Source organism: Eumetopias jubatus, unplaced genomic scaffold (genome assembly GCF_037043125.1).
Source record: "Eumetopias jubatus isolate StellerSeaLion01/CBP00866 unplaced genomic scaffold, mEumJub1_p1.0 scaffold_10, whole genome shotgun sequence".
Taxonomy (NCBI): Eukaryota; Metazoa; Chordata; class Mammalia; order Carnivora; family Otariidae; genus Eumetopias; species Eumetopias jubatus.
This window is the reverse complement of record NW_028274816.1, coordinates 116663408-116679786: the sequence shown is the minus strand read 5'-3', so window position 1 is coordinate 116679786 and position 16379 is coordinate 116663408. Positions and strand designations below refer to the sequence as shown.

Here is a 16379-nt window from a genome sequence, read left to right as displayed (position 1 = left end):
TGAAAGGCATTTATTAAATTTCCCAGTCACACAGCTAAGTATGTCAGCCAACCAAAGCAAGTATGGATGTTACCTACAAGACAGTGCTTTTAGCACAGTTTGACTATTCATGACTATTATTTTTAATGATAAATGGTTCTGTAAAAAATGTCTACTTAGATATATGAAGTACCACTATGCTAAGTGTTTAGCACATAAATACCTAATAAATATTGTTGTTACTATATTATCAGCCTCGTCAGAGTTGTAAGAGTAGTAGTAACAGTATTAGTTGTAATAAAAGTACTTTTCATCCAAAAATCTCCTTATTATGCAACTTAGATCAAATCATACCACTTAGTCACAGTAGGGAGAGTATCTGCTTCCTTTGTCATAGAAACTGATTAAAATTAATATTTCTGTTTGAAAAAATGCTGCAACAAGCAAAAGTAGTATTACACATTTAAATATCTAAAAGCAGCAACTACATGTATAGTTAAGACTATCTCAAAACAGTCACAAAATGACTCCTTACCATAGTGAAAACTAATCTACATTTCATAATCTCTTCAGTAAAATGTTAGTTGCCAAACGTTGCCAAATATAACATTAGTTTATGCAAAGACATAAGTAAATAAATGCATACAACTGATTAAAGGTGACCAAAGAAGGTCATCTTTGTTCCTGCTTGAAATCAACCGTAACAAAGAAAGAAAACGAAAACTCCAACTTCATAGAAACAAACAAAAAACCCATACTCAAACATTATAAAAAGAGCTGTCAAATTAAGAAAATTTCCAAAAAATATTACTATATATCTACTTGACAATTTTACAGTAAAAAATATAGTAATTCCACGCTATGGAATACTGTGGAGGAATTAAAAGCAGTAAGGTAGATCTACACGTAATGGCATAAAAAGATTTCTAAGACTTGAAGAGGAAAAAACAAGTCTCAGAAGAAATAGGGTAGGGCGCCTGGGTGGCTCAGTTGGTTAAGCAACTGCCTTCCGCTCAGGTCATGATCCTGGAGTCCCGGGATCGAGTCCCACATCAGGCTCCCTGCTCAGCAGGGAGTCTGCTTCTCCCTCTGACCCTCTTCCCTCTCGTGCTCTCTATCTCTCATTCTCTCTCAAATAAATAAAATCTTTAAAAAAAAAAAAAAGAAGAAATAGGGTATAATGCCATTCAGAGTTTAAAAAAACAATTTTTTACTCATGTGTGTATCTATTAGCTTCAACCATATGAAACTGTATTTTTGTGGGTCAAAAAAAGTTGAATACCTGCAATTTCATATGGTTCAACTTAATAGGAAAAAAGTCTAAAATTCCATACCAAAATAAAACTGAGTTTTGGGGAAGGAGGAATGCAAGTAGTAAGATAGTGAGGGGGGTAAAGAGGAATTTCACACCTGAATGGTTTTTTTTTTTTTAACCACTGAGCACATATTACACTTCATAACACTATAAAGTAAGGTATTTTTTAACAATAAATGCTAGCAGTAAAAAACAAGGAAAACAAATACCTCCCAACTCCTGCTGCAGCCCTTGAGCCTGTCGAATAAGGAATTTGATAGGAATCTGATCCATTAAAGATGACGAATAGGACTTGGGCTTTCTTTGCATGGCGGCTGTCAAAGATACAAAGTGTAAAGTAAGAACAGGGTAATGAACAACAGAAATCTTAACCTTCAACCTAAATGGAACAAAAACAACATTAGGTGACTTTTAATTCACTTAACCTGTGAATATACTTCACAAAAAAATGAAGAAATAGTGGATACACAGGAAAAGCAAGAACATATCTAAAGGCAGGATCTGGAAAATGCCCCCAAATTGAAACTAGTGAGGAGAAAAATCGTAAGTGAGAGAAGCCATCTGCAGACGTGCCCTACACTAAAACACAAAAACAAACAAAACAAAATGAAACAAAACCCCTGATAAGTAAGTCAAGACTCTCCCAAATCTAATTAGAAGACTAAATTCAGTCATGGCCATATGGCTTAAAGCTTCATGACTCCAACAGTCTTAATTTAATTACATGTTATAGTGGTGACTCTTTTTAAAGGAAGTTGGGCAATATGAATTTGACTCCCTTCTCTCACAACTTCCATCTTCAGCCAGCAAACAATTCCTTTTTTAAAAAGACAAGTCCATCTTATGGGCGCCTGGCTGGCTCAGTTGGTGGAGCATGCAACTCTTGATCTCAGAAGTCTGAGCCCCACATTGGCTGTAGAGATTACTTAAAAATAAAAAAACCTCATGTTCAAAAACCTTCAGTGTATTCCTATATCCTACAGAGTAAAGGTAGATGCCAATCAACACTATCTCTCTCTGTCTCATCTCCATCATATTCTTTTCTTCAAGATTTTATTTATTTTTCAGAGAGAGAGAGCACACAAGCAGGGGGAGCGGCAGGCAGAGGGAGAAGCAGGCTCTCCGCTGAGCAGGGAGCCCGATGCGGGACTCTTTTCCAGGACCCCGGAATCATGACCTGAGCCGAAGGCAGAAGCTTAACCAACTGAGCCACCCAGGAGTCCCTCACCTCCATCACAGTCTATATGCATGGCACCCTCATCTCATTCCAAGGTATTTTATTTGTATACCATAGGACTATATGAGAATTTCAACAAGGATGTTCATAGTTTGAAAAAGCATATGCAATATACTTATTCTTTTTCAAATACAAACCACAAAATGACTCAATTTTTTTTTCTTTGGTTGAAGACAAGAAGTACATAAGTGCAAGTGTTAAAATAAAGGTTGAGAACTGGGGTGCCTGGGTGGCTCAGTCGGTTAAGCATCTGCCTTCGGCTCAGGTCATGATCTCAGGGTCCTGGGAAGAGCCCCATGGCAGGCTCCCTGCTCAGCGAGGAGTCTGCTTTTCCCTCTCCCTCTGCCCCTCCCCCTGCTCATGCTCTCTCTCTCTCTCTCTAATAAATAAAATCTAAAATAAATAAATAAAGGTTGAGAATCATTGCCTATACAGACCATATACCTTTTTTTTTGAAAGATTTATTATTTATTTGAGAGAGAGAGAGTGAGAGTCAAGCACAAGCAGGGGGAAGGAGCAGAGGGAGGGGGAGAAGCAGACTCTCTGCTAAGCAGGGAGCCTGACATGGGGCTCGATCCCAGGACCCTGGGATCATAACCTGAGCCGAAGGCAGGGAATTAAATGACAGAGCCACCCAGGCGCCCCAAAGACCATATACCTTTTGACTAAACATAACCCCCTCTTGAAAATTAATAAATTAGCATCCTAGTTTTCCACACCAATTTTGTATGAATTCTGTAAGAACATGTTTCAGAAGGCAGTTAAACAAAATAGGTTCCAATGATAGTCAAATCCTGGTTCCAACACTTACTATTGAGGGAAATAGTCTTAAAGTAACTAGGAAAGAAAAAGAAATAAAAGGCATCCAAATTGGAAAGGAAGAAGTAAAAGTGTCACACTCTACAGATGACATATGTAGAAAACCCTAAAGACTCCATCAAAAAACTGTTAGAATAAACGAATTCAGTAAAAATGCAGGATATAAAATCAATACACAAAAACTTGTTGCATTTATATACACTAATTATAAACTATGAGAAAAAGAAATTAAGAAAACAATCCCATTTATAATTACATCAAAAATAAAATACCTAAGAATAAATTAAACCAAGGAGGTGAAAGACCAGAATACTGAAAACTATAAGACATTAATGAAGGAAATTGAAGACGACACAAACTAATATTTCATGTTCATGGATTGTTAGAATCAATATTGTTAAAATGCCCATACCACCCAAAGCAATCTACAGATTCAATGCAATCCTTATCAAAAATCCAATGGCATTTATCACAGAACTAGAACAAATAATACTAAAATTTGTATGAAACTACAAAAGACTCCAAAGCAACCATGAGAAAGAAAAACAAAGCTAGAGGCATTATGGTCCCTGATTTCAAACTGTAATACAAAGCTATAGTGATTAAAACAGTATGGTATTAGCATAAAAACAGACACATCAATGGAACAAAGGAGAAAGCCCAGAAATAAATCCCTGCATGGTCGACTGATCCACAACAAAGGAGCCAAGAATATATAAAGAGTAAAAGGACAGTGTTGAAAAAGTTTCAACGGTGTTAAAAAAAACTTGACAGCCACATGCAAAAGAATGAAACTCAACCACTATCTAACACAACACACAATGATTAACTCAAAATGGATTAAAGACTTGAACACAAGACCTAAAACTATATGACTATTAAAAGAAAACATAGGGGTGCCTGGGTGGCTCAGTCATTAAGCGTCTGCCTTCGGCTCAGGTCATGATCCCAGGGTCCTGGGATCGAGCCCCGCATCTGGCTCCCTGCTCTGCGGGAAGCCTGCTTCTCCCTCTGCCACTCCCCCTGCTTGTGTTCCCTCTCTCGCTGTGTCTCTCTCTGTCAAATAAATAAATAAAATCTTTAAAAAAAAAAAAAAGAAAGAAAACATAGATGGTAACTCCTTGATTAGGTCTTGGCAGTGATTTTTTTTTTTAATCTGACACCAAAAACAAAAGCAAAAATAAACAAGTGAGACTACATCAAACTAAAAAGCTTCTGCACTGGAAAGAAAACCATCAACAAAATGAAAAGGTAGGGGCGCCTGGGTGGCTCAGTTGGTAAAGAATCTGACTCTTGGTTTCAGCTCGGGTCATGATCTCAGGGTCGTGGGACTGAGCCCCCCAGGGGGCTCTGTGCTCAGCAAGTAGGACCCATTCCAGGAATAGAAAGATATTAATTATATAACTAATTATATAAATAGACCAAACAAAATCATCTCAATAATTGCCAAAAAAAAAATATTTACTGAGATCATGACCAGTGCTAAAACCAAGAGCCAGACATTCAACCAACTGTACCACCTAGATGCCCCAAAGCTTACATTTTAATAATTTTAAAAAATTATTTCATGTATCTAGATGGGAAGGTTTAATACTGTAAAGATGTAAATTGTCTCCAAATCTTTGTTTAACATAATTCTGATCAAAATCCTAATTTGATAATCTTCTTTGAAATTTGACAAAATTATTAAGTTCATGTGAAAGATTAAATATATGAGAATAGACAGAAATACTGAATAAGATTGGTTATGATGAAGGCACTGGAAATGTCTGACTTAAGAAAGAAAATCCAAAATCAGACATAGGTTTGTAATAAAACTTCAGTATATATCAAAGCAACTTTCCAAAATAATAGGAAAATAATAGATTATTCACTTTGTGATGTTGACAAATAACCAATTATAAAAAAATAAAACTGGATCTGTACTCCATACTTTACAGCAAAATTAAAGGCATACTTAAATTTTAAAAATAAAATAATAATGTCCTAAAATAATATATAGGTGATGAGTTATATTAACGTTAGTACCTTGCTTTGGAAGATTTTCCTCCCCATAAAATTCTATAATTAAAAAACACCATAAATAAATGATAACAGTCAATATTATAAAAAGGCACTCACATCTTACACAGATGTGGGAGTCTATAATGGTATAACCTATCTGGAAAGCAATATGGCAATTCATTTTTTAAATCTTGTAATTTTTCAAAATCTTAGACTTAGTATTTCTATATCCAGGAATCTCTCCTAAGGACAGAAATAATCATACCTATATACAAAGTTCGCCCTAAGGATATTCATTCCTCCACTGTTTATAACAGCAAAATTTGGAAATAATTTCAATGTCCAACAATAAGGACATAATACATTAAGTAGACATATTTATAAAGAAATATTATACAGCTATTTAGAGATGTCTTTAAAAATTTACTATAATAGGCAAATGTTTAAAATGTGCTATTAAGGAGAAAGGGTAGATTAAAAACATGTATTCTGGGAGTGCCTGGCTTGCTCAGTAGATAGAACAGGTGACTCTTAAACTCGGGGTTGTGAATTTGAGCCCCACATTGGATGTAGAGATTACTTAAAAATAAAATCTTGGGGCACCTGGGTGACTCACTCCGTTGAGCACCTGACTCCTAGTTTCCACTTAGGTCATGATCTCATTGGTCACGAGATCGAGCCGTGTCAGGCTAGTGCTCAATGGGGAGTCTGTTTGAAGATTCTCTCCCTCTGCCACTTCCCCTGGTAGCACACGTGCTCTCAATCTCTAAAATAATTAAATAAATCTTTTAAAAAAATAAATAAAAATAAAATCTTTAAAAAAAGGTATTATGATTCTGACTTTGTAAAAGCTATCATCTGTTCAAAGATTGAAGGGTTTTCTAGCAAAATTCTAATGGTGATTAGCAGTAGAATTATGGGTGGTTTATACTTCGATCTTTTTACTTTTCTCATTTCCTAGATATTTTTCCAGTAAACACACCTTCTAATACATGTTTTTATCTTAAAAACCAGTTCCTTTGGATTGAGCAAGATATAATTAGGTAAATAATGAAATAAGTTTTTAAAATTCTTATACTGTTACTCTAAAATATGGTCATATAACTATTAGAATCGCTTTTTGTCAAAACTTTATTTTAAAGCTCTGAAACTTGAAGCTGCCAAAAAATAACATTGGTCAATGTTTGCTTAAAAGTTACTGCATTTTGAAAGAGGCAGACGGAGTTAACTTTCTTCTGGAAAGAAAATAATTAACTGTAAAGTGCAAAGAAAATTTTCAAGTTCAAGGAATTTAAAGCCAGAGAACATTACAGTTTCCCAAGTACCATGGGATGTGTCATCTACAGGTGACCAAGAAGGAAATTTAGGAAATTTTACATGTAACAGACAAAAGCAGGAAAAAAAGGCCAAACTGTTTTTAAATGAAGTTAAGCTTGAGGGAAAGAGTTAAGCAAGTAGTACTTTTAGCTATTTCAGAATGAGATTGCATTTAGAATCCATTGGCTCCCTTAGGAACAGATAAATAGTCTACTCATATGTTCAATATTAATTACTACTGTCTTTATCTTCAAAACTATCTAAAAATAAACTGTTATACCTAATAATAAAATCTTCAGATGTAATAAACAGGCAACACGTTTTAAGTCTAAACACTGGAAATATAATGGTAATGCTCACATTTTAATTGGTATTAGTACACTAGAATTTATTATAGTACTCTATTTCTTATACATATTCTTTTGGATCAATATAATATTTAACTAAAATTGACATAATATAAATATAAATAAATATAAATATTTTTAAACCAAAAATGTATGTGCATATGAAAATACATATATGTAAACAAATACACACTTTTTTTTTTTAAATGACTATGACATTCTAATACTTGGCTCTAACTCAAATTTTAGAATTCCATATGTGAACATCTACAGCTACCTGGTGGCTGCTAATAATTTTTATTCTAAGGCCAAAACCACAGAATACTTAACAATGTACCGAAACTATAACACAATTTCACATATAAGAACAAATGTGAGGCAGAATAATCACCTTTTTTGACTGTGAAAGAGCAAAGTTCTCTCATGTTGTGACATATTCTGCAGTCATTTATTCTCCTTGGGGATGAGAAACTAGACTAAGAAAAGGTCTCCTCAACCAGGGGAAAAAATTCTCCAAGGAAAGGCCAATCTCTCCATTTGTCTTCTACATCCCATTGCCTCCCAAGGACATCAGTTCAGGGAGTCTCCCTTAAGCATTATCAACCTTACCTCTCCAGTAAGTTACTCCCAACAACACATATTCTCTCAGCTATTTCACTTAAAAAAAAAAAAGCCCTCTCCTGACCTCATTTCCCTCTCAGATTACCACATTCATTGCTTTCCTTTCTTTACAACTCCTCCAAAGAGCTGTCTCTACTCATTGTCTTCAGTATATCTCCTCTAATTTTTTCAATTCACTACAATCGAGCTTTCTCCTACCACTTTACTAGTAAAACTGTAAAGGTCAAATGACCTCCAGCAAGCAATATGCAGTCATCAGCTAAGCCTGTCCTAACCTTAACTGATCTAGCAACATCATTTGACATAGGTGATCACTGTATCCTCCGAAACATTCTTCTTCCCTTGGCATCCAAACATCATATTCTCCTGATTCTCCCAAACGCCCGTCCTTGGTGATCCAAATTAATGTCGTGATTTTAAATATATATATATATATATATATATGCACTATTATATACTAAAGACTCTCAAAGTTTCAGTCCAGGTATCTCCCCTGAATTCCAGGCCAGTATATATATGTATATAACAGTGTATATATGTATATAGATATATATAACTGTCTCTTTAACATTGTCACTTGAAAGTCTTTCAGACATCTCAAACTTAACATGTCTAAAACTGAGCTCCTGATCCCCCACAAGTCTGCTCCTTCCCCAGGCTCTTTTATTTTAGTTGACAGCCATTCTGTCCTTAGGCTCAGGCCAAAAGCCTCCACATCAACCTTGGCTCATGTCTCTCAAACCTCATGAGTCCATTAGCAAACCTCTCAACTCTACCTTCAAAACGCATATACCCTGCTACCAGTCCAAACCACACCTCCTTTCGCCTAGAATCTTACAAAAACCTACTAACTACTTCCTCTAACCCCTCAGTTCTTTTCCCAAGATTCAATCTAGGCTGAGTTGTACTCCTAACCTAAAATCTTTAACTTTCCCACTGAGATCCATCAGACTGTTACATAAAGAACAGCAGCTTCACAGGAGGGGCATCCAGGTGGCTCAGTCAGTTAAGGGTCTGCCTTCAGCTCAGGTCATGGCCTCAGGGTCCTGGGATCAAGTCCCCACAGCAGGCTCCCTGCTCAGCGGGGAGTCTGCTTCTCCCTCTGCCTCTGCCCCTCTGCCTGCTCATGCGCTCTCTCGCTCTCTCAAATAAATAAATAAAATCTTAAAAAATAAAAAATAAAAAAAAATAAAAAGGACAGCAGCAACCAGGAACACTGGGTTGAACTAAGCATGTCACTGGGGACTGGAAAACATAATCTTTAAAGACTCTTCCAGCCCTAAAAAACTCTGAGTCCTTGTTATTTCCTCATGGTATAGACACAAGGGTTGGCTATACTACTCTTTGTACTTTCCTGTGTTAAAAAACAAATTTTGCTAGATATTCATGTATGTAAAAAAATAAGGGTGTATCTTGGTCCCTGCTACAGTATTCATGGTCTGAATTCTTCCCCAAAACACCTCCTTGTAATTTATTCTTCCACTATCTGTGTCATACTCTTTAACAGAATTCATTACAAGAGGATAAAAGTGAGAGACTATTATCTAATGCTTATTATTAGCCCATCTTTTGGCTAATACAACAAAGACTATAATTATAGTTATGAGATATCATCTGTATAACTCTAACAATTATAGTCAGAAAAGAAAGCAGCTGAGAAATTCACAGTATATTTAAAACATAATACTTCAGATCAATAAAAGAAACTGATCTGCCAAACACTGAAAAGTAACTTCTGATTTATAGCTTTCAAGAAGTAAAATAACTCAGCTGTGGCAAAATAACAACCCTTTGAAGAATTTTTCCTGCATGTACATAGTCAGTGCCTACAGCTTTCTAATGACATTTTTGTTCAAATACGGAACTACATGCATTTAGCAAGCCTAAAAGACAAGTGAGTTTTCTTTTCCAAATATAGAAAAACACACTGCTTTATACTGATATCTTCTATGTTAAATCTGATCTTCTGATATTACATTTTATTTTTATTATTTTTAAAAGATTTTATTTATTTGACAGAGAGAGAGACACAGAGAGAGAGGGAACACAAGCAGGGGGAGTGGGAGAGGGAGAAGCAGGCTTCCCCTCAAGCAGGGAGCCCGACGCGGGGCTCAATCCCAGGACCCTGGGATCATGACCTGAGCCGAAGGCAGACGCTTAACGACTGAGCCACCCAGGCGCCCATGACCTTCTGATATTATAGAAAGTAGCTGTGTTTGAAAGCCCAGTTCAATGATAATTTTAATGTCAAAATGAAACTGTTATTTTTTTCTACTGTTTTTGACTAGATTGTTATTCTTTACCTAATGGAAGGGAGGCAGGGCAAAGAATGAAATCAAGCAAAACAATTTTCAGTTATACTTCCTTCAGGTTTATCTCTTAATTTATCAGCACTTAGTAAGGTCCCTAAAATTATTAAAATACAGACAATTCAGTTATTAATTTAGCCTACTAAGAAAAGGGCTGAGAGCCTCAAGGGGTGGTTATGTGCCCACACATATATGTATTTACACATCAGAGTATATAATGCCTAGACTACAAAGATTACAGAATGATACTGGAGCTTGTTAGAATATCTGACCTTATTTTCTCACATGACAGCTTGGAAAGTAACAAAATGTAAACAAATAAAATGAACTATCACTAGAAACACTCCCCCATGTATATGTACAACTTACCTAAAGTCTTTGTGTTTGCTAGGAGAGCTTCCTCATAAGACAGTATATAATAAAGCACCAAAAGCTGTGCTGTGATACTGAACCGTTGATTAAGGCGGATGTTATCACCCTGGAAGTAATATTATAAATACTTTAAAATACTGTTAAATTTCATGAGTGCTTTCTTGATGGTAAATGCACTTAAATTAGACTATTCAGTGTCACTGTTCCCAAGCTCAGATAAAATGGGAGAAACACTGCCATGTTTGCATTAAACTCAAAGAGACAACTTGAAGTTTAAATTTGAGATGGCATGGGAGATCAAAGGCAACATGCTTAACAGTCCTTATGATTAAAAAAAAGACTTCAGCTGTTCCTTAACAGCAATTCCATCAGGCTGCTTCTGAAAAAGGTTTACAGGAGTCTCAAGTATTACCTGGAATGAAGAAAATAACTCCTAAAAAAAAGAGTGTACATTTGAATACATTTGTGAAAAATATAACCATTTTTTCCTTCTTAAAAGGTGGAGAGAGAAAGATTTTCTTCAAATTTCCCATTTGAATCTAAGTATACCTTAGATTCTCAAGAAGCTAAACAAAGCTCTGTTGACCGTGTTGAAATGTCACATAATCCTTTGTTAAGCACACGCTCTCCGGGGCACTCTTTAGACTTTAAAATGGAGCTCTTTTAAAGAATTCCTCAGAAAGTGCCTCTTCAGCAAACTACTTGGAACTAATACCATACTTGTAAATTTCAAAAGTGATCTGAAGAAATGTAATCCCATTTCAGATTCAGAACCACCTAGAAGCCCTCTAATAATCAAAGAAAAAATATGGAACAAGTCAGAAGAATAAAAGAAAAATCAGCTAATAAATGTACAGGAACTACTATTTTACCCCAATGACGCCTTGGAAAATACTGAGAATCTCCTGTTCTGTGACTGGTTGATTTGTGGCTTCTGGATTAGATTTAGATGCAGGAGTAAGTATGGAATTTATGTACACATCAATCAGAGGAAGCAATTGAGGATGAAGTGGAGTAGAGGTCTCACACAGCTGTCTATAAATCCAGTCCTAAAAAAGACAGTTATAGGCACTAAGTCAATTATGGCAATAAGAAAAAGTGAAATTTAGTAAAAACAAAATTTACACAATTTATGAATCAGTGAAACTATTAACTTCTAGCCGCTACAAATACATTACCCTGTTTCACAACTGTCTTTGATCTAAAAATATATGAATTACTTTTATATCCTAATCAAGACTATTGTCCAGTGGAAGATAAATCTATAATGATGAATTTGGGTTTTGAATTTGGACTTTGGGTTTTTAATCTCTTAGTTTTTAAGGAGTAGGGAAAAATATTTTAAGTCCCTACTGTATCTCTATTTAGAGCACCATCTGTGTTGTAGAAGACCCCACAGCACAGAGGAATTGAGGGAGAGGGATAGTTCTTCACAGCAAATCCTCAGATAGATTAAGAAAGTGGCCTTAGCAACCTCTTATGGGAGACCATCACTTAACTATACATGGATAGAGGATATGTGGATACATTGGGTGTGCATTCAGACTCTTAACTCTTATCTATTTCACTTACTAAAAACATAAAGAAGTAGAAGATACAATCTACCTGGAAAATAACTTCACTAAATCATGAAAACAAGGATAGTTAAAGGTGATATATCAATGCATATATTGTTCATTGTTCTTTATAAATAGAAGAGCCTCTAGAAAAGGCTCATATCTCTTTACCTTCCAGGACTTATCTTTCTCTTTAGAAGGCCTTTTAACTGTTTGATATAGCCAACTATAACTAATGGAAAATATGTCAAAATATGTATATGTGTTAGCTGTCCTTGTGACAAAAGTACAAATACTGGTCATGGCTGACAAGCAACTTTCTCAGTTTGGTGAACAAAACCAAAGTATAGAAAATGGCAATTTCTTACCAAGTTTTAATGAAATAGCCCCATGATATTACTGAAATTTTAAATGGATTAGTAATACTGTACATTTTGTCAATAACTTAAGAGTTATATTGTTTAAAAAATCTGAAATTAATTATAGTCCTAGTTACTATATATCAATGATTAGTAATTAGACATATTTCATACACAAAATCCATAGTAGAAGCCTATAAACTGAAACAGAACTAGAAAAAAAAAAACATAAACTTGGGTTGTAGCTTGAAATATAAATGTAAGATCATACTTTTATTGACACTTTGTGCTTGGTAAAGGAACGACTCCTGAGAAGCTGGTAAATACAATGAATAGGCAAAAATCCAGTAATGTTGGCACTCAGGTTGCTGGTGACAGGGACCCGAACAGCATGAGCTGTGACAACCTAAAAGGGAAAAATAGTATGAATACATATGACAGAACCAAATATAAAATTATTCTGAAAGAAAGAGGATTAGCAGGTAGTGTCAATACTTAATACAAATGTAGTCCTTAGGAATGAATGAGAAAAACTAATTATTACATGATTTAATTTTTTCTAGATGATAAGGCAGCATACATTTAGGGATTTGTAAAACACTCTAATTTTTTAAATTTGTTTTTTAAACATAGATATGTTGACAGTAATGTAGTAAGGTAAAAAAATATAAAATTTGGAATCATAAAATCTGGACTCAGTGATTTTTAGATAAGTCACTTTATCTTCTGGGCCTATTTTCACATTTACAAAATGGGACAATACAGTCTTATCTGCCTCAAAAGGTTTCTGTGAGGGGAAAAAAACTGAAAAATATGTTTGAAAAACATATGTGAATTATAAAGTATCAAATCTTTATATGTGACATAAATACTCTATGTGATAGAGAATTTTTATTGTGATTCTCATTGTGTCATGCATAGACTTCTAATGGTTTTCAAAGACCCTCCCCAAAGTTGTCCAGTGAGTTCAAATAAAAACATAAAAAATAACTTACAAGTCTCCTATGTACTATTTGTGTCTGTTTTGTGGGAGTGCATGTATATTGAGGGGAGAAAGGAGAGCGTGGTAAAGGGATGAGAATATTATCCTAAAAGAAGCAACAATTATGCATCCATGAGCATTTTCAAATATGTCATTTTTTCAGAAATAATTGTTTTTTTAATCTGAAGTTTAAATTGACAAATTAATCTGGGAATTAATCTTAAATTTCAGAATTGTCTCTTTGGCTGAAAAAATAAAATATCCTTAGGTTTACCCATGGACAAAAGTGCTGGGGCCAAATAAGAACATGTAAATACAAGAATACAGAATTTAGGCGTGCCTAGGTGGCTCAGTCGGTTAAGCATCCAACTCTTGATCTCAGCTCAGGTCTTGATCTCAGGGTCATGAGTTCAAGCCCCTGGTTAGGCTTCATGCCCAGCCTACTTAAAAAAATTTTTTTAAAGAATAAAAAATTTAGACTGTAGCTTATAATTTAGTTAGAAATGAATGTTACAGCCTAAAAGTTTTAACAGGTCTCAATTTTATTTTTCTCCTGACAAACCCAAATGATCACCCCATGTGAGATCCCTACCATCAGTACTGAAGACCATATTCTTAAGCATTTATTTAACATCTCCAAAATATATAAATTTAAAACATGCGTTTGTATGTAGTAAGTACATGGGATTATTCTTTACAGATATTTTAAAGATTAAATAAACTGGGGCGCCTGGGTGGCTCAGTCAGTTAAACGTCTGCCTTGGGCTCAGGTCATGATCTCGGGGTCCTGGGATCGGCCCCCTGCATCAGGCTCCCTGCTCGGTGGGGAGTCTCCTTGTCCCTCTCCTTCTACTTGGGCACTCTCTCTCTCTTCCTCAGATAAGTAAATAAAATCTTTAAAATAAAATAATATTTAATAAAAAATAAAGATTAAAGAAACCATCACTGGAAACTAAAAAGGAATAGAAAAAGACCATAGTATTCTCTTAAACTGAGATATACAAGTTTTCCCCCAAAGAATGTTGTAAAAGAAAGTTAAAGAAATACCTAAGAATAACGTGAAAAGAAGTACCTGCTCAGTAAAAATTTCCTGTGTGAAGATAGTCTTCATCCTGCTCAAGGAGCTTGGCTTAATTACAATCTAAAACAACCAAAAAAATTCTAACAGCATGTAAAAATATATGAAGCACATTTTTCTCTGATAAATGTATTATCTAACAGGACTGTGATATGTAACATTAATGTTCCAATACTCTATTTCAAAAGTAGCTTCTCAAACCCAACATTTAAGTGTGCTTTTGCTCAGACACTGAACCAACATACAAAAGTACTTAGTAAATATTACTATCAGCCTTTCAAGTCAGTGGGAAGAAGTGGATTATTCAATAAATGAAGGTGAAATAGCTACCTTTCTGGGGAATAAATAAATAAACAAATATATACATACAGATATATATATATATATACCTGCACACATGATACTATATCCAAAATGAACTCTAAGCGTACTGAAGATTTAAATGTGAAATACAAAGCCACAAAAACATTGGAGGAAAATATAGGTAACTGTTTCTTTAAACCTGAAGAAAAACATTTTTTTCATTTAAAAAAAATTTTTTTTAAAGTAATCTCTAGGGGCGCCTGGGTGGCTCAGTCGTTAAGCATCCGCCTTCGGCTCAGGTCATGATCCCAGAGTCCTGGGATCCAGCCCCGCATCGGGCTCCCTGCTCCGTGGGAAGCCTGCTTCTCCCTCTCCCACTCCCCCTGCTTGTGTTCCCTCTCTCACTGTGTCTCTCTCTGTCAAATAAATAAATAAAATCTTAAAAAAAAAAAAGTAATCTCTATGTCCAACATGGGGCTCAAACTCACCACCCCGAGATCCAGAGTCATATGCTCTACCAACTGAGCCAGCCAGGTACCACTTTTTTTTTTTAAAATAAACATTTCTAAGTGTAACAGCAAAGTAGGAACCATAAAGGAAATACTAAATACACATAAAAATAATTTCCACATAGCCAAAAAGACTCAGAGGAATCAACTGCAACATTTGTATACTTCTCACTTTTAAAGACACTAAGGACTATAATATATGCTGATTTAATAGTAACATTTCAAGAGGCGCCTCGGTGGCTCGGCTGGTTAAGCGGCTGCCTTCGGCTCAGGTCATGATCTCAGTCAGGGTCCTGAGATCGAGCCCAGTATCAGGCTCCCTGCTCAGTGGGAAGTCTGCTGCTCCCCCCATTTATGCTCTCTTGCTCATACTCTCTCTCTCAAATAAATAAATAAAATCTTAAAAAAAAATAGTAACTTTTCAAGAAAAAAAATCGGGGGGAGGGAATACAACCATATTACATTATAAGTCAACTATAAAATAAAGCCCCATTTCAATATTGGATAAAATGTGTGTCTTGAAATCAATGAAATATGATCTGGGATCAAGCCCCACAATGGGTTCCCTGCTCAGCAGGGAGTCTACTTCTCCCTCTCCCTCTGCTCCTCCCCCTGCTCACGCTCTCTCTCTCTCAAATAAATAAATAAAAAATCTTAAAAAAAAAAAAACAGCCAAAACAGATTTTTAAAACTACCAAAAAAACCCCACTATAAACTATAACTAAAAAAGAATAATAATTAAAACTACAGTTTCCCTAGTAATGGATGAAATGCAAAATAAGTGAGATCATCTTTCATCAATCAAAATTGTAAAGATTAAAAAGAATGGTAATGCCCAGTGATGGTGAGAGTCCAGTTAATTGGCACTCTCATTCACTGGTGAGAACAGTTAAACTGGTATAATCTTTCTTAAAGGTATATGGCAATACTCATTAAACACCTTAATATCATTATATTTTTTTTTACTTAGTAACTGCCTTCTAGAACTTTTTCCTAAGGAGCTAATCCAAAAACTGTTTAAAGGAAGCGCCCGCCTGGCTCAGTTGGTAGAGCATGCAACTCTTGATCTCGGGGTCCTGAGTTCAAGGCCTACGTTGGGTGTAGAGATTACTTAAAAAAAAAAAAAAACTGTTTAAAGATAAACATATGTGAGTGCCTCTGTATATATTTATGTAAATAAGGATAACCATCTAAGCACCATTCAAAAACTAGAAAATTTACATAGCAAATAAGAAAGGATCCATTAAGAAAGTCATGATTGGTGCATGAGAT

The 16379-nt window shown here is 35.2% G+C and overlaps 1 protein-coding gene across 3 annotated transcripts in view; it reads right to left on the bottom strand.

The window, feature by feature from the left end:
* The window catches only part of INTS2 (integrator complex subunit 2), a 52942-nt gene that overhangs the window by 17106 nt on the left and 19457 nt on the right, over positions 1–16379 (bottom strand). For all 3 annotated transcript variants that reach the window (XM_028109343.2, XM_028109344.2, XM_028109345.2), the window contains exons 12-16: positions 14290–14358; positions 12507–12641; positions 11193–11369; positions 10318–10426; positions 1504–1608 (exon numbers count right to left, since the gene is read on the bottom strand). In XM_028109343.2, coding sequence (XP_027965144.1) covers positions 1504–1608; positions 10318–10426; positions 11193–11369; positions 12507–12641; positions 14290–14358 — 595 coding nt within the window. The remainder of the gene's footprint in view (positions 1–1503; positions 1609–10317; positions 10427–11192; positions 11370–12506; positions 12642–14289; positions 14359–16379) is intronic.